Here is a 27,906-nt window from a genome sequence, read left to right on the forward strand (position 1 = left end):
TTTCTCATGGTCAGAGTCCTTTTGGTGCCTTTCGGGTAACTCTGAGCTGGCTGTTATGTACCTTTTACAAAGGAGGGGCTTCCATCTCGCCAGTCTACCATAAAGGCCTGATTGGTAGAGTGCTGTGGAGATGGTTGTCCTTCTGGAAGGTTCTCCCATCTCCACAGAGGAACTCTAGAGCTCTGTCAGACTGACCATCGGGTTCTTGGTCACCTCCCTGACCAAGGCCCTTATCCCCCATTTGCTCAGTTTGGCTGGTTGGCCAGCTCTAGGAAGAGTCTTGGTGGTTCCAAACTTCTTTCATTTAAGAATGGAGGCCACTGTGCTCTTGGGGACCTTCATTGATGCAGAAATGTTTTGGTACCCTTCCCCAGATCTGTGCCTCGACACAATCCTGTCTCAGAGCTCTACGGACAATTCCTTCGACCTCATGGCTTGGTTTTTGCCCCGACATGCACTGTCCACTGTGGGACCTTATACAGACAGGTGTGTGCCTTTTCTAAATCATGTCCAGTCAATTGAATTTACCACAGGTGGACTCCAATCAAGATGTAGAAACATCTCAAAGATGATCAATGGAAACCGGATCCACCTGAGCTCAATGTCAAGTCTCTTAGCAAAGATTTTATTTTTAATACATTTGCAAAAATGTCTAAACCTGTTTTCACTTTGTCATTATGGGGTATTGTGAGTACGGTAGATTGCTGAGGATTTCTTCCTTAATTTTAGAATAAGATAAAATGTGAAAGAAATCAAGGGGTCTGAATACTTCCAGAAGGCACTTTTTTGTGTGTGGTGTGTGTATCTTTGGTCTGTTGTCTGTATCTGTGTCAGACACGCAACAGTCACACTATCTGTGTCAATGTGTGCTGTGCTTCTGGCACTCATCCAACAAGGATCAAAGATTACTGGGTTTACTCTGAGGTGAGCCATATTAGTTTAAAACATGCCTGACTTCTCCCTAAGCGCCCTTAATGCTCTCTCCCCTCCACACTGTAGAGAGAGAGAGCGGAGTCGGTATTGTCTGAAACATGGGCTCAGTTCAAATACAAATAGAAAAGCCTTCCTTCCTTCCTTCCTTCAAGGTAATCACTGAAGACATGATTGAATTGAACTGCATTTAATTAATACAATCAATGTAGTTTAGCTGAGGATCAGGGGTTCCTTCAAAGTAGGAAGGATGGACCATTCTGGTATTTGAGGGCATTGTTATTTCACTGTCTGCAAAATAATTCAATTATTTCCAACCAAACCAAGTAAATTGATTCTCAAGCCTTTCTGCAACTTGATTTATTCGAAAGCATGAAAACAAGAGACACTGCATGCCCTCAAGGAATAGACTTATGAACCACTGTTTTAAACCGTTAAGCATCACATAACAATGGTTACGACACATAACATAGATTAACTAGCACTGCCCATCTTTACTGGTCATTGAGTCCACTGAAGTCCTCATAACGCAGATCTCTGGGTAGACAAGGACTTAAAGGTACAGAAATCGCTACACCATTTCCTGGTTTCAAAAATTCGCCTAATTCCAGTTTATGTGACGAAACGAGCAATCATTGTGTAGGGAATCATTGTACCATCTAAACCGCTGTGAAATATATTTTCAATAACCACAAATATTGTATTTTCTTTCGCCGTTTTGAAGCTGGTGTACAAAACCCAAAGTAAAAGACGCAAAAACAAAACTTATGAACGGGAAGCATAGAAATAGAACAGATCTACCTCTTCTTAGACTTGCTTTCAATGAGAATGACATATCTATAATTCAGATTCTACGTGAATTTGGTTGGGTCCCACAAAAAGTTACATATCATTTTTTTTTGATGTACTTTAATAAAAAAAGAACATGGCTACCTGACTTCACCTCTTAGACTGCTAAGACTAGCCAGCTTGATAAAGAATAGGTTAAGTAATGCTGCATTAGGTAGGCATTGTAATCACTGTTACATCTCAGGGGGCATTTGAGGTGACAAAGAAAACCTATAGGGAGAGGAGATCAATGGTGCAGAGTGCTGGAGTTTGAATGTCATGTTGCAGAGACGAGAAAGGAATCTCCTATACGCATTTAGATTCAATGCAAGTTGAATTGAGCAGTACTGTATAGCTACTGTACTAGCTACTCCTAGTCTCCTACAGAGTTTTTTGCTCTTTCAATTGGAATATTTATGTCGCATGTTCAGTTTGTGTAACTTCTTGTGTGTGGCGGTGGAACCTAATTATTTTTGAAAAGTCAGGAGGGGGTTGGTGGCCAGAGCAAGGATTGAACCGACAATCCTATGCTTAGTAGGCCAATGCTCAGCCGACTACGCCACCAGAATCGGGAACATACTTTCTGAAGTACTCTGATTTAAACAACATGGCAGCTGAAGTACCCTCCTGCACATTGACATAGTAAGGGCTGTATGCCAACACAAAATGATGTACAGAGTATGTACTATGTGTATATATATATATATATATATATATATATATATATATATATATATACATACATACATACATACATACATACATACATACATACATACATACATACATACATACATACATACATACATACATACATACATACATACATACATACATACATACATACATACATACATACATACATACATACATACATACATACATACATACATACATACATACATACATACATACATACATACATACATACATACATACATACACACACACACACACACACACACACACACACACACACACACACACTCTGTACCTGTCATTATATATATATATATACACACACACACACTCTGTACCTGTCATTATATATATATATATACACACACACACACTCTGTACCTGTCATTATATATATATATATATACACACACACACACTCTGTACCTGTCATTATATATATATATACACACACACACACTCTGTACATCTGTCATTATATATATATATACACTGTACATCTGTCATTATATATATATATATACACTGTACATCATATATACTCTGTACATCTCATTATTTATATATACTCTGTACATCTCATTATTTATTTATTTATATATATATATATACACATATACACTCTGTACATCTCATTATATATATATATATATATATACACATATACACTCTGTACATCTGTTATTTATTTATTTATTTATTTATTTATATATATATATATATACTCTGTACATCTCATTATATATATATATATATACTCTGTACATCTCATTATATATATATATATATACTCTGTACATCTCATTATATATATATATATATATACACTGTACATCTCATTATATATATATATATATATACTGTACATCTGTCATTTATTTATTTATATATGTATATATATATACTCTGTACATCTCATTATATATATATATATATATATATACTCTGTACATCTGTCATTATAAGCACTAGTAGAGTGGGGTAAGAGTACTTAGGATTAATCTTACCTTAATCTTAAATGAACTATTCTTAGGCTGGTCTCACTACTCAAGCCTCTTGACCCAGAAACCAACATACAAAACCTTTTTAAGTTTACAAAACAAGATTGTGATTTACACACATTGTGATTTTTATCAAACAGCTTGTGAATGCTGTAGTATCAATAATTCTGTTGCAGGGTCATTTGGCATCTGTCGGGATTGATTTGTGGATGTTGAAGTGAATTTGATATACCTCCATTTAGAACTATACAAGATATTGTTACTGCCCTGGTCCTTTGGTTATCTTGCATTCAGTATGTTATCATATTTCATGTTATCATATTTCATCATATTATTCTGATTTGCATTCTAACCAGAAGACAATATAGTATTTACTTGGCAATTATTAGTATTGTAAATCTCATATGAAGACAAACCCTGTGTATATACACTGAGTGTACAAAACATTAAGAACACCTTCCTAATATTAAGTTGTACCCCTTTATGCCCTCAGAACAGCCTCAATTCATCGGGACATGGGACTCTACAAGGTGTCGAAAGCGTTCCACAGGGATGCTGGCCCACGTTGACTCCAATGCCCTCCCACAGTTGTGTCAAGTTGGCTGGGGGACATTCCAGGGCATTTTTTTCCCTCCAGTCTGCAACAAAGCGTTTATGTAAAGCCCTCACTGTCACTCAAACGTATTCCAGTGACTACCTACCTGGCAGTTGGACGTGTGTGTGTGTGTGTGTGTGTGTGTGTGTGTGTGTGTGTGTGCGCTACCTTCCCCTGCCCCTTCCCATGCATAGTCTACTGTAGCTACTAATGTTACAGGCCTGATTCAGAGATTTTTAGAGAACAATGAATTCACTTTTTCAATGCTAGGTAAGGAAACTGTAGTTATCACGTATCACATTGGATTTATTCATTACAAAAAGGTAAGACGTGTTTTAATTTGAGTTCTGGTGTCGCTCTGCACACACAAGCTTGTTAGTTAGCTAGCTAGTTAGCTAACTCTGGTCCTGCACTCAAACTCTAGGTGACATTATGTGTAATGTAATGGAACTGAGTCATGGTCAAGGGCTAGCTCTGGTCCAACGTTAGGTAGCTCTGGTCTGGTCCAACGTTAGGTAGCTCTGGTCCAACGTTAGGTAGCTCTGGTCCAACGTTAGGTAGCTCTGGTCTGGTCCAACGTTAGGTAGCTCTGGTCTGGTCCAACGTTAGGTAGCTCTGGTCCAACGCTAGGTAAGCCAAGTCTCTGAAGATCAAACATCTTCATAGAGCCATTCCTCCGTAGGTATATTTCTGTGGGTCTAATTCAGATAACACATGTCATAACAACGAGATGCCCAGCGCTCTCCTCACCCGCAAAATTTGTCGCATCTCGCACCCTACACTAGTCTGTCCGATGCAGGTTCATAGCTTGCCCACTCCGTAGCAAGCGGCTCTATCCATCGGTTAAGTAATTTTAATGTTGATTTCATAGGTTTAAAAAAAATTACAGAAAGGGACGATAGAAATCCTTACTTCAATGGTACTGTTCAGAACGAAATGATTGGGAAAATAACCTGATTAGAACAAACCCTAATAGGTTGAGTGCATGATGTCATGTGACCAGAGACCCTTTGCTTAATGGCTTAAATACAGATATATATCTTACTAATGCCCTATTGCCCACAACTCAAATGAATTATAATGTAGTCCTTTGTATGTTTTTTTTCTTTTCCTTTCTTGCAGCTCCTCTTCAAGTATGACCTAGTAAGGTATGACATGGTACGAGATGAGCCGGTCAGGAACAGCCAGGGCTTCTGTCAACACGTTAACAAGGGTAATAACTCAAATAGTAGTAGTAGTACACGTTGTTGTTGTTGCTGTTGTTATTATGTTGTAGTAGTAGTACACGTTGTTGTTGCTGTTGTTATTATGTTGTAGTAGTAGTACACGTTGTTGTTGCTATTGTTATTATGTTGTAGTAGTAGTACACGTTGTTGTTGGTGTTGTTATTGTTATTATGTTGTAGTAGTAGTACACGTTGTTGTTGGTGTTGGTGTTGTTATTATGTTATAGTAGTAGTACACGTTGGTGTTGCTGTTGTTGTTGTTATTATGTTGTAGTAGTAGTACACGTTGTTGTTGTTGTTGCTATTGTTATTATGTTGTAGTAGTAGTACACGTTGTTGTTGCTATTGTTATTATGTTGTAGTAGTAGTAGTACACGTTGTTGTTGGTGTTGTTATTATGTTATAGTAGTAGTACACGTTGGTGTTGTTGTTGCTGTTATTATTATGTTTTAGTAGTAGTACACATTGTTGTTATTATTATTATGTTGTAGTAGTAGTACACGTTGTTGTTGGTGTTATTATTATGTTGTAGTAGTAGTATACGTTGTTGGTGTTGTTTATTATTATTATGTTGTAGTAGTAGTACACGTTGTTGTTATTATTATGTTGTAGTAGTAGTACATGTTGGTGTTGTTATTATTATGTTGTAGTAGTAGTAGTATACGTTGTTGTTATTATTATGTTGTAGTAGTAGTACATGTTGGTGTTGTTATTATTATGTTGTAGTAGTAGTATACGTTGTTGGTGTTGTTTATTATTATTATGTTGTAGTAGTAGTACACGTTGTTGTTATTATTATGTTGTAGTAGTAGTACACGTTGTTGTTATTATTATGTTGTAGTAGTAGTACATGTTGGTGTTGTTATTATTATGTTGTAGTAGTAGTGCACGTTGTTGGTGTTGTTTATTATTATTATTATTATGTTGTAGTAGTAGTACACGTTGTTGTTGGTGTTGTTATTATTATGTTGTAGTAGTAGTGCTCGTTGTTGGTGTTGTTTATTATTATTATTATTATGTTGTAGTAGTAGTACACGTTGTTGGTGTTGTTTATTATTATGTTGTAGTAGTAGTGCTCGTTGTTGGTGTTGTTTATTATTATTATTATTATTATTATTATGTTGTAGTAGTAGTGCTCGTTGTTGGTGTTGTTTATTATTATGTTGTAGTAGTAGTGCACGTTGTTGGTGTTGTTTATTATTATGTTGTAGTAGTAGTGCTCGTTGTTGGTGTTGTTTATTATTATTATTATTATTATTATGTTGTAGTAGTAGTGCTCGTTGTTGGTGTTGTTTATTATTATTATTATTATTATTATGTTGTAGTAGTAGTGCTCGTTGTTGGTGTTGTTTATTATTATTATTATTATGTTGTAGTAGTAGTGCACGTTGTTGTTGGTGTTGTTATTATTATGTTGTAGTAGTAGTGCTCGTTGTTGGTGTTGTTTATTATTATTATTATTATTATTATTATGTTGTAGTAGTAGTGCTCGTTGTTGGTGTTGTTTATTATTATGTTGTAGTAGTAGTGCACGTTGTTGGTGTTGTTTATTATTATTATTATTATGTTGTAGTAGTAGTACACGTTGTTGTTGGTGTTGTTATTATTATGTTGTAGTAGTAGTGCACGTTGTTGGTGTTGTTTATTATTATTATTATTATGTTGTAGTAGTAGTACACGTTGTTGTTGGTGTTGTTATTATTATGTTGTAGTAGTAGTGCACGTTGTTGGTGTTGTTTATTATTATTATTATTATGTTGTAGTAGTAGTACACGTTGTTGTTGTTATTATTATTATGTTGTAGTAGTAGTACACGTTGTTGGTGTTGTTTATTATTATTATTATTATTATTATGTTGTAGTAGTAGCACACGTTGTTGGTGTTGTTTATTATTATTATTATTATTATTATGTTGTAGTAGTAGTGCTCGTTGTTGGTGTTGTTTATTATTATTATTATTATTATTATGTTGTAGTAGTAGCACACGTTGTTGGTGTTGTTATTATTATTATGTTGTTGTAGTAGTACACGTTGTTGGTGTTGTTTATTATTATTATTATTATTATGTTGTTGTAGTAGTAGCACACGTTGTTGGTGTTGTTGTTATTGTTATTATGTTGTAGTAGTAGTACACGTTGTTGTTGGTGTTGTTATTATTATGTTGTAGTAGTAGCACACGTTGTTGGTGTTGTTGTTATTGTTATTATGTTGTAGTAGTAGTACACGTTGTTGTTGGTGTTGTTATTATTATGTTGTAGTAGTAGCACACGTTGTTGGTGTTGTTGTTATTGTTATTATGTTGTAGTAGTAGCACACGTTGTTGGTGTTGTTTATTATTATTATTATTATTATTATTATTATGTTGTAGTAGTAGTGCTCGTTGTTGGTGTTGTTTATTATTATTATTATTATTATTATGTTGTAGTAGTAGTGCACGTTGTTGGTGTTGTTTATTATTATGTTGTAGTAGTAGTGCTCGTTGTTGGTGTTGTTTATTATTATTATTATTATTATTATGTTGTAGTAGTAGTGCACGTTGTTGGTGTTGTTTATTATTATGTTGTAGTAGTAGTGCTCGTTGTTGGTGTTGTTTATTATTATGTTGTAGTAGTAGTGCTCGTTGTTGGTGTTGTTTATTATTATTATTATTATTATTATGTTGTAGTAGTAGCACACGTTGTTGGTGTTGTTTATTATTATTATTATTATTATGTTGTAGTAGTAGTGCACGTTGTTGGTGTTGTTTATTATTATTATTATTATTATTATGTTGTAGTAGTAGCACACGTTGTTGGTGTTGTTTATTATTATTATTATTATTATTATGTTGTAGTAGTAGTACACGTTGTTGGTGTTGTTGTTATTGTTATTATGTTGTAGTAGTAGTACACGTTGTTGTTGGTGTTGTTATTATTATGTTGTAGTAGTAGCACACGTTGTTGGTGTTGTTATTATTATTATGTTGTAGTAGTAGTGCACGTTGTTGGTGTTGTTTATTATTATTATTATTATTATGTTGTTGTAGTAGTAGCACACGTTGTTGGTGTTGTTGTTATTGTTATTATGTTGTAGTAGTAGTACACGTTGTTGTTGGTGTTGTTATTATTATGTTGTAGTAGTAGTGCACGTTGTTGGTGTTGTTGTTGTTATTATTATTATGTTGTAGTAGTAGTACACGTTGTTGGTGTTGTTGTTGTTATTGTTATTATGTTGTAGTAGTAGTACACGTTGTTGGTGTTGTTGTTATTGTTATTATGTTATAGTAGTAGTACACGTTGTTGGTGTTGTTTATTATTATTATTATTATTATTATGTTGTAGTAGTAGCACACGTTGTTGGTGTTGTTTATTATTATTATTATTATTATTATTATGTTGTAGTAGTAGTACACGTTGTTGGTGTTGTTTATTATTATGTTGTAGTAGTAGTGCTCGTTGTTGGTGTTGTTTATTATTATTATTATTATTATTATTATGTTGTAGTAGTAGCACACGTTGTTGGTGTTGTTGTTATTGTTATTATGTTGTAGTAGTAGTACACGTTGTTGTTGGTGTTGTTATTATTATGTTGTAGTAGTAGTGCACGTTGTTGGTGTTGTTGTTGTTATTATTATTATGTTGTAGTAGTAGTGCACGTTGTTGGTGTTGTTGTTGTTATTATTATGTTGTAGTAGTAGTACACGTTGTTGGTGTTGTTTATTATTATTATTATTATTATTATGTTGTAGTAGTAGTACACGTTGTTGTTGGTGTTATTATTATGTTGTAGTAGTAGTGCACGTTGTTGGTGTTGTTGTTGTTATTATTATTATGTTGTTGTAGTAGTACACGTTGTTGGTGTTGTTTATTATTATTATTATTATTATTATGTTGTAGTAGTAGCACACGTTGTTGTTGTTGGTGTTGTTATTATTATGTTGTAGTAGTAGCACACGTTGTTGGTGTTGGTGGTGTTGTAGTGGTAGTACTGTTTTTATTGGTTGCTCACAGTTGTATTCTGAATTGTACTCTAATTTACAATCATAGATTTTATTATCCCATAATGGGGAAATTGGTTTGCCGCTGTTGTAGAAACAAACATAACAACATTGGTTCACGTCAGGCCTGTTTGTAACCAAAACACTTGAAACGCATTTGTGAAGGCATTGTTGTCGCCAGAGTATGGTTGGGGTGTGGTGACAGATTGGATGGAATTGAGACGGGAGAAATGTTGTTTTTAGTAGGTAATTGATTGACGGACCCTGTCAGTATGTTCAGACTTTTCTGTTGGACTGGGCAGCAAAAATGTAACAAAACCATTCGATATTTCCACCATGCATTGAGAGACGTTGGGTTGGCTAATGGCTGCTTTTTTTTGGTGCTTTTGATAATTACACCCATATGGAAAAATATGTCAATATATCAAATGGCCTCCTTCTCAAGCACTCTCCTGTGCTATAGGCATTCATGCTGTGCTATAGGCATCCATGCTGTGCTATAGGCATCCATGCTGTGCTATAGGCATCCATGCTGTGCTATAGGCATCCATGCTGTGCTATAGGCATCCATGCTGTGCTATAGGCATCCATGCGGCATCCATGCTGTGCTATAGGCATTCATGCTGTGCTATAGGCATCCATGCTGTGCTATAGGCATCCATGCTGTGCTATAGGCATCCATGCTGTGCTATAGGCATCCATGCTGTGCTATAGGCATCCATGCTGTGCTATAGGCATCCATGCTGTGCTATAGGCATCCATGCTGTGCTATAGGCATCCATGCTGTGCTATAGGCATTCATGCTGTGCTATAGGCATCCATGCTGTGCTATAGGCATCCATGCTGTGCTATAGGCATTCATGCTGTGCTATAGGCATTCATGCTGTGCTATAGGCATCCATGCTGTGCTATAGGCATTCATGCTGTGCTATAGGCATCCATGCTGTGCTATAGGCATCCATGCTGTGCTATAGGCATCCATGCTGTGCTATAGGCATCCATGCTGTGCTATAGGCATTCATGCTGTGCTATAGGCATCCATGCTGTGCTATAGGCATCCATGCTGTGCTATAGGCATCCATGCTGTGCTATAGGCATCCATGCTGTGCTATAGGCATCCATGCTGTGCTATAGGCATCCATGCTGTGCTATAGGCATCCATGCGGCATCCATGCTGTGCTATAGGCATTCATGCTGTGCTATAGGCATCCATGCTGTGCTATAGGCATCCATGCTGTGCTATAGGCATCCATGCTGTGCTATAGGCATCCATGCTGTGCTATAGGCATCCATGCTGTGCTATAGGCATCCATGCTGTGCTATAGGCATCCATGCTGTGCTATAGGCATCCATGCTGTGCTATAGGCATTCATGCTGTGCTATAGGCATCCATGCTGTGCTATAGGCATCCATGCTGTGCTATAGGCATTCATGCTGTGCTATAGGCATTCATGCTGTGCTATAGGCATCCATGCTGTGCTATAGGCATTCATGCTGTGCTATAGGCATCCATGCTGTGCTATAGGCATCCATGCTGTGCTATAGGCATCCATGCTGTGCTATAGGCATCCATGCTGTGCTATAGGCATTCATGCTGTGCTATAGGCATTCATGCTGTGCTATAGGCATTCATGCTGTGCTATAGGCATCCATGCTGTGCTATAGGCATCCATGCTGTGCTATAGGCATTCATGCTGTGCTATAGGCATCCATGCTGTGCTATAGGCATCCATGCTGTGCTATAGGCATCCATGCTGTGCTATAGGCATCCATGCTGTGCTATAGGCATCCATGCTGTGCTATAGGCATTCATGCTGTGCTATAGGCATCCATGCTGTGCTATAGGCATCCATGCTGTGCTATAGGCATCCATGCTGTGCTATAGGCATCCATGCTGTGCTATAGGCATTCATGCTGTGCTATAGGCATTCATGCTGTGCTATAGGCATCCATGCTGTGCTATAGGCATCCATGCTGTGCTATAGGCATCCATGCTGTGCTATAGGCATTCATGCTGTGCTATAGGCATCCATGCTGTGCTATAGGCATTCATGCTGTGCTATAGGCATCCATGCTGTGCTATAGGCATCCATGCTGTGCTATAGGCATCCATGCTGTGCTATAGGCATCCATGCTGTGCTATAGGCATCCATGCTGTGCTATAGGCATCCATGCTGTGCTATAGGCATCCATGCTGTGCTATAGGCATCCATGCTGTGCTATAGGCATTCATGCTGTGCTATAGGCATTCATGCTGTGCTATAGGCTAATCTTGAACTGCGCTGCCGACTCCAGAATGTCAGGTCACATGGTTAGGAACAACATCATGTGGGAATGATGGCAGACATTCAGAAAACTTTACTTTCCCCTTTGTGTGTCTTCTCCCTAGGTGAGACGGGTCTTCTCTTGTCCAAGATTGGCGCCTCCAGTCCCTTCTTTGGCTACGCGGGGAGCAAACAGCTGACCGAGAAGAAGTTGATGAGGAACGTGTTCGTGAAGGGAGACGTGTACTTCAACACTGGAGACCTCATGGCTGAAGATGCTGAAGACTTTATCTGTTTTAAGGACCGAGTGGGGGACACTTTCAGGTAGAGAATCTGAATTGACATGACCATGTTTTATCTGGGTTATTGTAATAGTTTACTCGCCTCGAGACCCAGTGGGCAAAATTTGGTTCAAGTGAGATGTAAATTTCAAAACAGTTTTGTCGTTGAAATTACAGTATATAACTTCAACCAGTTTTGCTCACTGGGAAGGTGGACGTCATCTTTCACATTGAGTTAAGACAGGCAGGACAACTGATGACACACGTGTGTTGAATGAACATGGTAAAGATAAAGTTACTCTGTCAGAATTACAGTACTGTATGTCATAATATGACTGGCTTTACATAATGTCATGGCAGCTCATGACTGCTCAGTTCTTCATACAAATATATGGGTGTGGGGGGGTGTGCCTCCTTTCTGACCAATGAGGTAATATTGAAAATACTTCAGTTAATTTAGGGGACACATTTTAAGGGACTTGTTTTCACTCACTCTTAGAGACAAAAGTTCCCAGCCTTTTTGATTATTTATGATTTCAGATGGAAGGGTGAAAACGTGGCAACAACAGAAGTGACAGAGGTGCTCGGACTGGTAGACTTTATCCAAGAGGCCAATGTCTATGGGGTGGAGATTCCAGGTACAGATGTCCTGTCTCTGTGTGTGTGTACATGTTTGTGTCTGTGTGGTGTACGTGTCTGTCTGTGTGTCTCTATCTGTGTTTGTGTCTCTGTGTGGTGTACCTGTCTGTCTGTGTGTGTACATGTTTGTGTCTCTGTGTGGTGTACGTGTCTGTCTGTGTGTCGCTATCTCTGTCTGTGTACATGTTTGTGTCTATGTGTGGTGTACGTGTCTGTCTGTGTGTGATTCCATTTAGTAAAATACCGCTGATCCCATTGCTATGCTTCTGCTTCGTCAATCACACTGTGGTGGCATGAAAGACCTTGTGTTTGTAGAATAATTGTCCCCATTTTGAGATTTAATGATTTATGTAATGTTTCCAATTAGACCATGCCACACAGTGGAAGATGTCATGGACTGTGTCCCAAATGGCACCACATTCCCTATATAGTGCACGACCTTATAGGCCTTGGTCAAAAGTAGTGCACTATATAGGGAATAGCGTGCCATATGGGTCTCACTGTTGCTCCCTGCCTAGAACTGAAGTGAAAGGCCTTTTGTCACGTCCATCTTGAATGAGCCACCCGAAATGAAAGGGGGTGAAATTGGAGTAACGCGAAGTGACTAATGGGGCACCATTTGTATTCACAGGAAATGAGGGAAGAGCTGGAATGGCCGCCATCATCGTGAGGCCTGAATGTGAGTTTAGCGGGAAGAAGCTTTTTGACCATGTCCTCAATGATCTACCAGGCTATGCTCGTCCTCTCTTCATAAGGCTTCAGGTAAGGAACGTTTGACACACTGACTTCCTTGACATGATCTGATGAAGTAGAGGCAATTTTCTAATGTTCACTTTTTCCAGTGTTTTGATTTGTGGACTCTGTTTTTAAAATGTTTACTTAAGCTTCTCTTACCAAGGGTAGGACAGTAATTAGACAGGAATGAATAGATCATCGTTTGCTTATCTGTAAGGGATGTCAATGATTGATTGTAAAAGCGCTAAGAAATACTTTGTTATAGTGGTGGCCTCTTCTGGTCACATGTGTACACTACAGCACTGACAGGTCAATGTCATTGTAGAGAACGTTCCATTTTTAAATTGTATTTATTATGGATCCCCATTAGCTGCTGCCAAAGCAGCTAAATCTAATTTTACTGCTTCTGTCAGTTACTTGATGTGGAATAGAGTTCCATGTAGTCATGGATCTATATAGTACTGTGCGTTTCCCATAGTCTGTTCTGGGCTTGGGGACTGTGAAGAGACCTCTTGTGGCATGTCTTGTGGGTTATGCATGGGTGTCTGAGCTGTGTGCCAGTAGTTTTAGACAGACAGCTCGGTGCATTCAACATGTCAATACCTCTCATAAATAAAAGTAGTGATGAAGTGACACCTGACCACACGACTGAACAGTAGTCAAGGTGCGACAAAACTAGGGTCTGTAGGACCTGCATTGTTGATAAAGTTGTTAAGAAGGCAGAGCATCGCTTTATTATAAACAGACTTCTCCCCATCTTAGCTACTACTGCATCAATATGTTTTGTAAATGACAGTTTACAATCTAATGTTACTCCAAGCAGTTTATCATCTCAATTTCCACATTATTTATTACAAGATTTAGTTGGGGTTTAGTGAGTGTTTTGTTCCAATTACAATGCTTTTAGTTTTAGAAATATTTAGGGCTAACTTATTCCTTGCCACCCACTCTGAAACTAACTGTGGCTCTTTGTTGAGTGTTGTAGTCATTTCAGTCACTGTAGTAGCTGATGTGTATAGTGTTGAGTCATATGCATACATAGAAACTCAGTCAGTGGCACGTCGTTAGTAAAAATTTAAAAAAGCAAGGGGCCTAAACAGCTACCCTGGGGAATTCCTGATTCTAACTGGATTATATTTGATAGGCTTCCATTAAAGTACACCCTCTGTGTTCTGTTAGACAAGTAACTCTTTATCCACGTTATAGCAGGGGGTGTAAAGCCATAACACATATGTTTTTCCAGCAGCAGACTATGATCAATAATGTCAAAGGCTGCACGGAAGTCTAACAAGACAGTCCCCACAATAATTTTCTCTCAGCAAATCATCAGTCGTTTGTGTAAGTGCTGTGCTTGTTGTGTCCTTCCCCATAAGTGTGCTGAAATTCTGTTGTAAATTTGTTTGTCTATTTGAGCCAGTAAAGGGGGCTTTATTATTCTTGGGTAGCGGAATGACTTTAGCTTCCCTCCAGGCCTGAGGGCACACACTTTCTTGTAGGCTTAGATCGAATATGTGGCAAATAGGAGTGGCAATATCATATCTGCTATTATCCTCAGTAATTTTCATCTATATTGTCAGACCCTGGTGGCTTGTCTTTGTTTTTAGACAACAATAATTTTTTTCACCTCTTTCACACCGACTTTACGGAATTCAAAAGTACAATTCTTGTCTTTCGTAATTTGGTCCGATATACTTGGATGTGTAGTGTCAGCGTTTGTTGCTGGCATGTCATCCCTAAGTTTGCTTATCTTGCCAATGAAAAAGTAATTCAAGTAGTTAGCAATATCAGTGGGCTTTGTGATGAATGAGCCATCTGATTCAATAATTGAAGGAACCGAGTTGGCTTTTTTCCCCAAAATTTCATTTAAGGTGCCGCAAAGCTTTTTTTCTATCATTCTTTATGTAATTTATCTTTGTTTCATAGTGTAGTTTTTTAACATTTTGTTTGGTCACATGATTTCTCAGTTTGCAGTACGTTTGCCAATCAGTTGGGCTGCGAGACTTATATGCCATACCTTTTGCCTCATCCCTCTCAACAAAATCATTTTTCAATTCCTCATCATTCCAAGGGTACTGAACAGTTTTTAGTCATTTAATTAATGGGTGTGTGCTTATTAGTAATTGGAATAAGCAATTTCATAAATGCGTCAAGTGCAGCTTCCTCATTACACACCACAGACCAGCAAATATTCTTTACATCATCAACATATGAATCACAACAAAACTTATTGTATGACCTCTTAAACACTATATTAGGCCCAGTCTCTGGAACTTTGGTTTTCCTAGATATGGCTACTCTATTGTGATCACTATATCCTATGGATGTGGATACTGCTTTAAAGCAAATATCTGCAGCATTAGTAAAGATGTGATCAATACATGTTGATGATTTCATTCCTGTGCTGTTTGTAACTACCCTGGTAGGTTGATTGATAACCTGAACCAGGTTGCAGGCACTGGTTACAGTTTGAAGTTTTTTTTTCCCTGAGTGGGCAGCTTGATGATAGCCAGTCGATATTTAAATCATTCAGAAAATATACTTCCATGCAGATCTTACCAGGGTTAGGGTCAATTCCATTTAAATTCAGGAAGTAAACTGAAATTCTGAATACATTTCTATTGTTTTGTAATCGAAGGATTCAAGGTTTTGACGGGTTGTATAGTTAAGCTTTTATGTAAATATTATTCTGCGGTTTGGTTTGTGTAATCTATATGGACATTCTGCATTTTGATTATCAACAGATGAATATGTCAGAGTTTTTAAATATTGCTTGCCAAGTTGTCAAATAATAATTTTAGCATTAAAATGTAATTGTACAATTTAGATTGTGAAAGTTAACTTCTGTTTGGGTCATTGAAAAATAATCATACAACCAGAGAATACAGATCAGAATATGGAATAATGAAAGAGTACCATCACATCTTGTACTTCTATGTTGTAGGAATCAATGGAAATGACGGGAACCTTCAAGCAGCAGAAATTCAATCTAGTGGAGAGCGGATTCAACCCTTCAACAATCTGCAGCCCACTCTATTTCCTGGATTTCTCCGAGAAAAGCTACGTTCCCCTCACGAACACGCTGTACGGCAGCATTTTGGCTGGCGAGCGGAAGCTATAGTGGTTAACCGTAGCTAAAACCACCAACCCATTTGGTTCACTGAGACGGTGGCAGCATAGTTGTGCCGTTTCGAAGAGGGGCCGAGAGACCGTCAATTGGGTCTATTCCTAATTGTGTATAATGTCTGAAATTGTCTCGTATGAGTGGTCGGGATCAACAGAGTGGGTTAATGATGAATAGGGGGGGGTCAGTCTTATACTGATGGGGGTGTAATTTGTGCCTCATCTGATTTTATTATTTTTTTTACTAAAAAAAATAGCCGTTTTCCTCTCTGGTTTCCAGATCTATTGTCAAGACAGTTCAGCTGAGAAGGCTAAATTGACTTGAGACCAGTGAACCTCGACAATCAGCACTTCCACTGTCCGTCTGTGCCATTTTTAATTTGCGGATGGGATGTCATAAAGTGTCACTAGTTCCTCGTTGAAATAAAGACGAATGGCAGACTAAATAGAGGCGTCGTGTGTTTTGAGGCACCGATGACCACATTCTGGCCACCCAAAATTCTTCGTTCTGACCTACTACACTAACCAACGTAGGAATGAACTTTTAATATCAGAAACGGTCCATACGCTTTGCTACAAATGGTAGTAATTATTTTTCTTTTTAAAAATTGTATTTATTTTATACATATAGTCAAGGCTCATAATTTAAACCAAAGTAGGTGTGCTTCGCAAAAGTACATTTGTTAGGTGTCGTCCAGTAACTGTGTTGAGATAGTACAGTCCACTGGCACAGCACTAGTTTATTAAGGGCATCATGCACTATGTCTTGTTTTCAACAGTTTTGCCAGTTAGTCATTACCATCTTGTGTTACTCTTGAGATGTAACCAGACCCAGGTCCAAGTAGTCTTTATTTCCTTACTTGTACTTTTCAATCTGTTCCAGTGGTTCCATTGTACGACCACCTCAAGAAAACAAGTACTATTTGAACCCGGGGGTCTGAATGTGATGCAACGTGATTATATTTACTGTCAAATGACAGCTGAGAAGTTTGTCAGTGATTCTTTTAAGGGTCCAATTCAGTCAAACCAGTGTTAATGCCTTATCCCCTCAATAAAATAACAATGTGGTTTTGGTACTGTAAAATACTAGCCTGAGGCCAATGTCATGCCAATACTTGTCATATTTGACTTGCAATGGAGTTGGCAAGAGCACAAACAGTTCTGAGATCAGGCTACAGAAGGAGACAACAGATCTGGGACCATGCTATAGAAGGAGACAACAGATCTGGGACCAGGCTACAGGAGGAGACAACAGATCTGGGACCAGGCTATAGAAGGAGACAACAGATCTGGGACCAGGCTATAGAAGGAGACAACGGGTCTGAGACCAGGCTAGTAAAAGAACAAGCAAGCCACCTCTTATAAGTAGATGCTCCTAGCTTTGTAATTAGGCATCTGGGTAGTTGGCCTCATTTATGCAGTATCTCTACTTACTAAGGCATGTTTGAGGCTAAGGCAGGTTTGACTGAATTCAGCCCTTTGTTTAAGAGTTTTCTATGTATAGGTATTGTTAATTTGTACAGCTATTTGAACTATGTTTTGGTGAAGAAGACTATAGTTTACAATGTCGAATTCATTGAGATGATCAAGTCCCTATGATTAATCTAGCTAGGACTATAATATAATTTTCATATCATTTAAGCACAATGAATGATTGCAATGAAGTTGATTTGCGCAGTGTGAAAATCAGCGATTTTTAGGTTGACTGAAACCTCTTGTTTTACTTTCCTGTTTGGGACAGCCAAACACATTTATTTCACTTTGATTGTTTTAATCGTTTTAATTGTTTTTCACTTTGATTTATTTAAAATGTTGAATATTTGGTCAAATGGTGTTTTTAACAGCATTTGTTGTTTATCATTTTAATTTGATAGTATTTAATTTGGGTGAATGTGTGTCCAGTGCTTGTGTGCCAGATACATCAACCCTTATAGTTATATGGACCACCATTTTCAACTTTTCCTTCAGACACTTATAGTGATACTAGTGCCACCAGATTCCATTTCCTTATACAAATTCAATAGGATTCAATTTCCTTATACGAATTCAATAGGATTCCATTTCCTTATACGAATTCAATAGGATTCCATTTCCTTATACGAATTCAATAGGATTCCATTTCCTTATACGAATTCAATAGGATTCCATTTCCTTATACGAATTCAATAGGATTCCATTTCCTTATACGAATTCAATAGGATTCCATTTCCTTATACGAATTCAATAGGATTCCATTTCCTTATACAAATTCAAAAATGTTCGATTCAGATTCAATTTCTGGTGTCATTTGTCATCTTTGCTTTTACCCGAAACACATCTTTCCAAAATGGAAAATATGCCTGTACATTTTGCAGTAACAGCTAGGGTCTTAGGGCTACAACAGTAAATAGTCAGAGTGATCTGACAGTCCTGTTAATGTCAGTGTGTGTGTAAAAGCTATAACACTACTTAACACTGACAGTTATGTTGAATGCATTACGATGTGGTTTATAATGCATTGTAAAACATGTTATAATCATGTATGACACCCCCCCCCCCCCTCCCCCCTCTCCCCCTTTGATAAAGTCTTACCTCATAATGATCATCTCAAATTTCAGTCAGTTGAAAACATGATACATAGAGAGACGTATTACAGGCTTTTAAAACGAGACTGATGCTTTCTTACAACAGATACATAGAGAGACGTAGTACAGGCTTTTAAAACAAGACTGATGCTTTCTTACAACAGATACATAGAGAGACGTAGTACAGGCTTTTAAAACAAGACTGATGCTTTCTTACAACAGGTAATAAAGCGCTGTGGCTGCATCAAGTGGAACTAGTTATACCACCCGTTGTGTTGATTCTCTCAGGGTACTTTTACTGTGTGCGCTGGGAAGACCTTGCAAGCTGTAGGGTTTTTAACCCATTGAGGTCCAACAGTATATGTACTGTATTTGTGTTTTCCATTGTCATCCATTGAAGCCTTCATGAACAGTTTTTTTTTAGAACACATATTTAGCCTAGCTGATTATGGGAATAGTCTGCGCCATTGTGAATATGATATGGAAGAATTATTAAAAGTTTAAAAAAATGACGAGTGTGTGGTTTTACCTGTACTGTGATTATTAGTAATGTGTTTATTTATTTATTTTATGTAGAACTGTGGTTAGCACATTTATTTAGAAACAGATGACATCATTTGAGGGCCCACAATAACTATTTCATCTCTTTTTCGTTTTGTTAGTCTTCATTGAATCAGACATGGTTAGCTAAATTTAGCCTGGTCAAATGTGCTCTTGCCAATTACATTGTTGTCATTGTTTTGGCATGACCCGCACAAACAGACTGGCACTCAGACCTATAGAAAATGACCAAGTGGTCTGAAGTATGACAATCTGTACCGAAGCGTCTTGATATGGGCTAGCCTATTCACTGATTGGTTGAATATTAGAGGTGGCAGACAGACCGCAGATAAACATGCAGACAATACACTTTCATCAACCCAGATTAGAAAATGGAACGGTCATAGAAGACAGATTAGAGAACGGAACGGTCATAGAAGACAGATTAGAGAACGGAACGGTCATAGAAGACAGATTAGAGAACGGAACGGTCATAGAAAACAGATTAGAGAACGGAACGGTCATAGAAGACAGATTAGAGAACGGAACGGTCATAGAAGACAGATTAGAGAACGGAACGGTCATAGAAGACAGATTAGAGAACGGAACGGTCATAGAAGACAGATTAGAGAACGGAACGGTCATAGAAGACAGATTAGAGAACGGAACGGTCATAGAAGACAGATTAGAGAACGGAACGGTCATAGAAGACAGATTAGAGAACGGAACGGTCATAGAAGACAGATTAGAGAACGGAACGGTCATAGAAAACAGATTAGGGAACGGAACGGTCATAGACAGATTAGAGAACGGAACGGTCATAGAAGACAGATTAGAGAACGGAACGGTCATAGAAGACAGATTAGAGAACGGAACGGTCATAGAAGACAGATTAGAGAACGGAACGGTCATAGAAGACAGATTAGAGAACGGAACGGTCATAGAAGACAGATTAGAGAACGGAACGGTCATAGAAGACAGATTAGAGAACGGAACGGTCATAGAAGACAGATTAGAGAACGGAACGGTCATAGAAGACAGACCAGCACTTCTTAATTTGAAGTTTTTTAGAACACTGCATAAGGTGTAAATGTTTACCCTAGTGACCAGTGTTTCCCAACTCCAGTCCTCCAGTAACCCCAACAGCACACATTATGTAGGGCAGTGTTTCCCAACTCCAGTCCTCCAGTAACCCCAACAGCACACATTATGTAGGGCAGTGTTTCCCAACTCCAGTCCTCCAGTAACCCCAACAGTACACATGTTTGTTGTAACCCTGGACAAGCACACCTGCTTTAACCGATCAACTAATCATCAAGCCGTCAATGAGTTGGATTAAAAATACAATGAATTGTGAGCCTACAATAATGTCACATGCAAATTCAGATCAAATTCAACTCTAATTTTGAGGAAGGAAAATAAAATTAAAGGAAAACATTCGATAACTCAATAGTATAAGGTTGATAAGTTTGAGCCATATTCAGCGCAAGAGGACAACATAATAACACAACGTCGCAGATAGAAATGGAATGTATAGGCCTGACACTAGGCTACTCTTCCGGTCTACAATACAGTCCTATCTGTTCTACCGATCGCTTTTCTAGATTCTGCACAGTGGCGCCCTCTCTGAATGACCCACGCGTCTGTACGCATTCACACGACACAGCTCCTGGAATCATGGCGGACGGTCACAGCCACAACAATCATGTCCCTGTTTTGCTTTCATTTTCGGCGTTTTCGCGGCCGTCCTCTGTGCCTGTTGGTTCTGGATATGAAGTGCTCATTCAAAAGTTTTTGTCAATCTACGGACGCCAGATTGACCTCCATCGTAAATTCATGATTCAATTGTATTCGGACGAGTGGGCACAGTACATTGATTTGCCGAAAGGATTCCTCATATCTGAGAAATGCAAGCTACGATTTGTTCCTTTGGAAACGGATGTAAGATTCTACCGTTTCGTTTTTTCATTGCAAATGTTGTATATAATGATGCACATTATCGCCACAAAAAGTCGAAACCTACTAGTTTACAGTACTTTGACAAATTGAATTGGTTTCATAGAGACAGAGTTGAAAACGGTTCACCCCAATACTTTGCAGCTTGGCCTACTTGTCAGTCATACAAAAATGCCCAATTTCTTGTAGGCTACATGTTTGTTCCAAAATGGTAAAGAGAAATACTAGCTATCATCCAACATTCATTACAGTATTTAATTTAGGTTGCCATATTTCATATTTATTAAATGTATATTGAATTAGTTTACATAATTAGAAAGTCTACTGTACTGTACAGTAGGTGATAGTGACGAGAGATGCTTGGAAATGATCAACTTGGTGTAATTATTTATTTAACGTAATTTTTCTACTGTAAAAATCGAAGCCTTGGAGTCTACTAATATAACTTTCTACATAAGTTACTGTATACGGGAAATGAATCATTTTATTTGGCTACAGTAGGCTATTTTACCAATACACCCTATTTAGTATGAACTGGCCAAAACAAACAGTAGACTTGTATCACTATGTATATGTGTATCACTAATACAGTAGTAGCCTGAGATAAATAATCATACAAAATGCATAATATTTGCTTTTGAGTAGCAGGGCTACCAACAATATTGCCTAAAAAATGACATGCAGAAGTTGCCAATTTTTATTTATTTTTACCCCGTTTTCTCCCCAAGTTCGTGGTATCCAATTGTTTAGTAGCTACTATCTTGTCTCGTCGCTACGGGAGAGACGAAGGTTGAAAGTCTTGCGTCCTCTGATACACAACCCAACCAAGCCGCACTGCTTCTTAACACAGCGCACAGGCGCGCAGCCAACCCGGAAGCGGAGGAAACACCGTGCACCTGGCAACCTTGGTTAGCGTGCACTGCGCCCAGCCCGCCACAGGAGTCGCTGGTGCGCGATGAGACAAGGATATCCCTACAGGCCAACCCCTCCCTAACCCAGACGACGCTAGGCTAATTGTGCGTGCCCCACGGACCTCCCGGTCGCTGCCGGTTACGGCAGCTGCAGTACAGCGCCCTTAACCACTGCGCCACTACAACGCTAGACATCACAAATGGGACAAGCCAATTTAGCCAATAACCCTAACCCTAATCCTACCCATTTCAAAGCAACGCTCTACACCATTTCAAAGCAACGCTCTACACCATTCCAAAGCAACGCTCTACACCATTTCAAAGCAACGCTCTACACCATTTCAAAGCAACGCTCTACCCCATTTCAAAGCAACGCTCTACCCCATTTCAAAGCAACGCTCTACCCCATTTCAAAGCAACGCTCTACCCCATTTCAAAGCAACGCTCTACCCCATTTCAAAGCAACGCTCTACCCCATTTCAAAGCAACGCTCTACACCATTTCAAAGCAACGCTCTACACCATTCCGAAGCAACGCTCTACACCATTCCGAAGCAACGCTCTACACCATTTCGAAGCAACGCTCTACACCATTTCATAGCAACACTCTACCCATTTCATATCAACGCTCTGCAACGCTCTACCCATTTCAAAGCAACGCTCTATGGCAGCCATATTTGGTGTACTGATTTTGAGTAATTTATGCTAATCAGAATTCATAATTCAGTCTTTCTCAGTGGCACTTTTCAACAACCAATGCACCACTCGGGCTTCCGAGTAAAATGAAGTCAATTTACGATAAATACTTATTTCTCCTCAAAAACTAAGCAGTCAACTAAGCTCAGTCATTGATCATATAGACTAAATATAAAACTATGATGACAAAACCATAAATCAACCTATTGTTTTATATTCAGGTGACAGTACTGGGGAACCTGATCCCTGCCACCACGGTTTTCTTCTGCTGTGACATGCAGGAAAGATTCCGCCCAGCTATCAAGTACTTCGGTGACATCATCAGTGTGGGACAGAGGCTGGTAAATTGACCCCCTTTTCATACACCCTTGTTAATTTACATTTAAGCAATATCTATGTACAGTACAAGCCAAAAGTTTGGACACACCTACTCATTCCACAGTTTTTCTTTATTTTTACTATGTTCTACATTGTAGAAAAGTAGTGAAGACGTCAAAACTATGAAATAACACATATGGAATCATGTAGTAACCATAAAAGTGTTAAACAAATCAATATATTTTATATTTGACATTCTTCAAAGTAGCCACACTTTGTCTTGATGACAGCTTTGCACACTGCGTCCTGACAAAATAAATAGTGAGTCTATCACAAAAATGAAAATAAATGTCAAGAAAACTGTAGGCTGTTAGACCATCATTTATCATTATCGCACGTCAGAGGCATGGAAAAATGGGCAAATGGACATGAAAATGGGTGGTGTGGCTGCAGCCTGTTCTCAGAGCATTTCATATGATTCTGTATGTAAACCCGAGGCAATGCATTTAGTATGATATAGCACATTTCGTATGGTATGTATTCATTTGTGGATGTCCATCCAACCATTTCATATGATAGGCTATGTTATGAATTACAATTTGTATTATATGTTACACTATCGCAAAACGTACAATATTTAACGAATTTGCTAAACGTACTATATGTTACGAATTCTAGCTAGGTGTCTGACGTTAGTTAGCAATAACAGAATTTAAAATGCCAAGAGTGTGCAAAGATGTCAAGGCAACGGGTGGCTACTTTGATGAATATAAAATATATTTAAATTTCTTTAACACTTTTTTTGATTACTTCCATATGTGTTATTTCCTAGTGTTGATGTCTTCACTATTATTCTACAATGTAGAAAATAGTAAAAATAAATAAAAACCCTTGAATGAGTAGGTGTGTCCACACTGTTGACTGGTACACTACCATTCAAAATTTGGGGTCACTTAGAAAGGTCCTTGTTTTTGAAAGGAAAACACCTTTTTTGTCCATTAATATAACATCAAATTGATCAGAAATACAGTGTAGACATTGTTAATGTTGTAAATGACTATTGTAGCTGGAAACGGCAGATTTTTTTAAATGAAATATTTACATAGGCGTACAGAGGCCCATTATCAGCAACCATCACTCCTGTGATCCAATGGCATGTTTTGTCAGGTAATCCAAGTTTATCATTTTAAAAGGCTAATTGATCGTTAGAAAACCCTTTTGCAATGATGTTAGCACAGCTGAAAACTGTTGTTCTGATTAAAGAAGCAATAAAACTGGCCTTCTTTAGACTAGTTGAGTATCTAGAACATCAGCATTTGTGGGTTCGATTACAGGCTCAAAACGTCCAGAAACAAAGACCTTTCTGCTGAAACTCGGCAGTCTATTCTTGTTGTGAGAAATGAAGGCTATTCCATGTGAGAAATTGTCAAGAAACTGAAGATCTCGTACAACGCTGTGTACTACTCCCTTCACAGAACAGTGCAAACTGGCCCTAACCAGAATAGAATGAGGAGTGGGAGGCCCCGGTGCAGAACTGAGCAAGAGGACAAGTACATTAGTGTCTAGTTTGAGAAACAGACGCATCACAAGTCCTCAACTGGCAGCTTCATTAAATAGTACCAGCAAAACACCAGTCTCAATGTCAACAGTGAAGAGGCGACTCCGGGATGCTGGCCACCATTTGCGCACAGATTAATAGATCATGCTGCTATTTAGCAGTAGACTAGGCAGAATTGCAAAGAAAAAGGCATAATAATAATAATTGACATTTCCTGTTGCTGCAGGATTATTTTCCTGCTGTTGAAAACTTGCTCAAATTAAGATTCTACATCTGTATATGACAAGTATATATTCCCCTCTCTCCCTCCATCCCCTCTACTGTGTAGCTTCAGGGGGCTCGTATCCTGGGGATTCCCGTCATTGTGTCGGAGCAGTACCCCAAAGGCCTGGGTAGCACGGTGCAGGAGATGGACCTTACTGGAGCCAGGCTGGTGTTCCCTAAGACCAAGTTCTCCATGGTGCTGCCTGAGGCTGAGGCAGCCCTGGCCGACCTGCCGGGGGTCCGCAGCGTGGTGCTGTTCGGGGTGGAGGTAAGGTTCAGAGAGAGGGACACTGTCCTTGAATTGCAAGTCGACTCCCAGACTGTACGCCGTTTGCACTTGTGGAGATAGGAGAGGGTGTGATAGCTGTAGGGAAAGATGGAGCTCCCACCATATTGCTTACACCAATGGTTCCCAACCTTTGTTGAACTGTGGCACACCGCAAAGGGATAAAACATTCGGCTGCACACCTGACATTTCCCTTTTAAATGATTTAGTGGTAATGACCTCCATCTGATCAATACTTTTTTTATTAAAGAAGAAAATTAAATAGTGTTAATTTGAAATATATTGATAGTTTTCATATACTGAACAAAAATATAAATGCAACATGTAAAGTGTTGGTCCCATGTTTCAAGAGCTGAAGTAAAAGATCCCCAAATATTTTCCATACGCACAAGAAGCTTATTTCTCTCAAATTTTTTGGCACAAATGTGTTTACATCCCTGTTAGTGAGCATTTCTCCTTTGCCAAGATAATCCATCCACCTGACAGGTGTGGCATATCAAGAAGCTGATTAAACAGCATGATCATTACACAGGTGCACCTTGTGCCGGGGACAATAAAAGGCCATTCTAAAATGTGCAGTTTTGTCACACAACACAATGCCACAGATGCCTCAAGTTTTGAGGGAGCGTGTAATTGGCATGCTGACTGCAGGAATGTCCACCAGGGCTATTGCCAGATAATTTAATGTTGATTTCTCTACCATAAGCCGCCTCCAACATCATTTTAGAGAATTTGGCAGTACTTCCAACTGTCCTCACAACCACAGACCACGTGTAAGCACGCCAGCCCAGGGGAAAAACTAATTCTGATTACCTGGGCCTGGCTCCTCAGTGGGTGGGGAGTCAGATACTGTATATAGCCTCGCTTCTGTTATTTTTCACTGTCTTTTTACTGTTGTTTCATTTCTTTACTTACCTATTGTTCACCTAATACCTTTATTGCACTATTGGTTAGAGCCTGTAAGTCAGCATTTCACTGTAAGTTGCACCTGTTGTATTCAGCATTTCACTGTAAGTTGCACCTGTTGTATTCAGCATTTCACTGTAAGTTGCACCTGTTGTATTCAGCATTTCACTGTAAGTTGCACCTGTTGTATTCAGCATTTCACTGTAAGGTGGACCTGTTGTATTCAGCATTTCACTGTAAGTTGCACCTGTTGTATTCAGCATTTCACTGTAAGTTGCACCTGTTGTATTCAGCATTTCACTGTAAGGTGGACCTGTTGTATTCAGCGTTTCACTATAAGGTGCACCTGTTGTATTCAGCATTTCACTGTAAGGTGGACCTGTTGTATTCAGCATTTCACTGTAAGGTGCACCTGTTGTATTCAGCATTTCACTGTAAGGTGCACCTGTTGTATTCAGCATTTCACTGTAAGGTGCACCTGTTGTATTCAGCATTTCACTGTAAGGTGGACCTGTTGTATTCAGCATTTCACTATAAGGTCTACCTACACCTGTTGTATTCAGCGCACGTGACAAATAAACTTGGATTTGATTTGATTGATATCCAATCTGCCAAAATGTACTCTCATTGTATAGGGGGAGACTGTCTTACACGCTGCCGCCATCTAGGGGTGTAGTTTAGTGGTGCAGTTGATTTGGACAACAGAGGGTGAAATCCCAGTACAGTACAATTACAACGTATGCACTTAAAAACCAAACATATGTCCTTTATTAGTAGCCATTTTGTCATCCGGACTTTGAACATAGCTCCTTCCTATATGTAACCCAGACCTCCTGTGTTGTCTGTCTCAGACCCATGTGTGCATCCAGCAGACAGCCCTAGACCTGCTAGCTAGGGGTTTCGAGGTGCACATGGTGGCAGACTCCACCTCATCCCGTAGCATGATGGACAGAATGTTTGCACTGGAGGTAAGTATCATATTTTCATGTATTTATTTAAATGTATATTTTCATTTATTTATTTTTATCTTTTTTTACATTTTTATTAACTAGGCAAGTCCGTTAAGAACAAATTCTTATTTTTAAAACGCCGATCACGACAGGTTGTGATACAGCCCAGGATCGAACCAGGGTCTGTAGTGACATCTCTAGCACTGAGATGCAGTGTCTTACACCGCTGTGCCACTCGGGAGCCTTATATACATATTTGCATAATATCATGAAAGTGTAAAATGTAAACATCACAGGGGTCTCCAACGTGGTAGCTCGCAGGCGACCCGGTAGCTCGCAGGCTGTCAATGAGAATGAATCAGTAATATTACTTGATTCCATTCGTGAACACAGAATCACAGAATCACAGAATTATAGAATCACAGAATCACAGAATTACAGAATCACAGAATCACAGAATTACAGAATCACAGAATCACAGAATCACAGAATTACAGAATCACAGAATCACAGAATCACAGAATCACAGAATTACAGAATCACAGAATGCTGCAAAGTTAAAAGCAGCAGGTATTGGTATCGCGATAAGACGGCTCTGCTAGGTTAGCTAAGGGATATTGAGTGAATAAGCTATTTGACTCTATTTGCATCAAATACATATATGC

General features: G+C 38.7%; 2 protein-coding genes across 2 annotated transcripts in view; both read left to right on the plus strand.

Annotated features, from left to right (window-relative positions):
- Positions 1–19,366, plus strand: part of slc27a6 (solute carrier family 27 member 6) — a 39,099-nt gene extending 19,733 nt beyond the window's left edge. Inside the window, exons 6-10 of the mRNA XM_021601559.2 lie at positions 5,176–5,266; positions 11,644–11,842; positions 12,340–12,437; positions 13,070–13,200; positions 16,115–19,366. Of these exons, the coding sequence (XP_021457234.2) occupies positions 5,176–5,266; positions 11,644–11,842; positions 12,340–12,437; positions 13,070–13,200; positions 16,115–16,291 (696 nt within the window). The 3' untranslated portion in view covers positions 16,292–19,366. The remainder of the gene's footprint in view (positions 1–5,175; positions 5,267–11,643; positions 11,843–12,339; positions 12,438–13,069; positions 13,201–16,114) is intronic.
- A 1,597-nt stretch (positions 19,367–20,963) lies between these two features.
- The window catches only part of isoc1 (isochorismatase domain containing 1), a 16,161-nt gene continuing 9,218 nt past the window's right edge, over positions 20,964–27,906 (plus strand). The window contains exons 1-4 of the mRNA XM_021601561.2: positions 20,964–21,338; positions 23,181–23,300; positions 25,164–25,367; positions 27,143–27,259. Coding sequence (XP_021457236.1) covers positions 21,075–21,338; positions 23,181–23,300; positions 25,164–25,367; positions 27,143–27,259 — 705 coding nt within the window. The 5' untranslated portion in view covers positions 20,964–21,074. The remainder of the gene's footprint in view (positions 21,339–23,180; positions 23,301–25,163; positions 25,368–27,142; positions 27,260–27,906) is intronic.

The sequence above is a fragment of the Oncorhynchus mykiss genome, chromosome 5 (genome assembly GCF_013265735.2).
Source record: "Oncorhynchus mykiss isolate Arlee chromosome 5, USDA_OmykA_1.1, whole genome shotgun sequence".
In the NCBI taxonomy this organism is placed as follows: domain Eukaryota; kingdom Metazoa; phylum Chordata; class Actinopteri; order Salmoniformes; family Salmonidae; genus Oncorhynchus; species Oncorhynchus mykiss.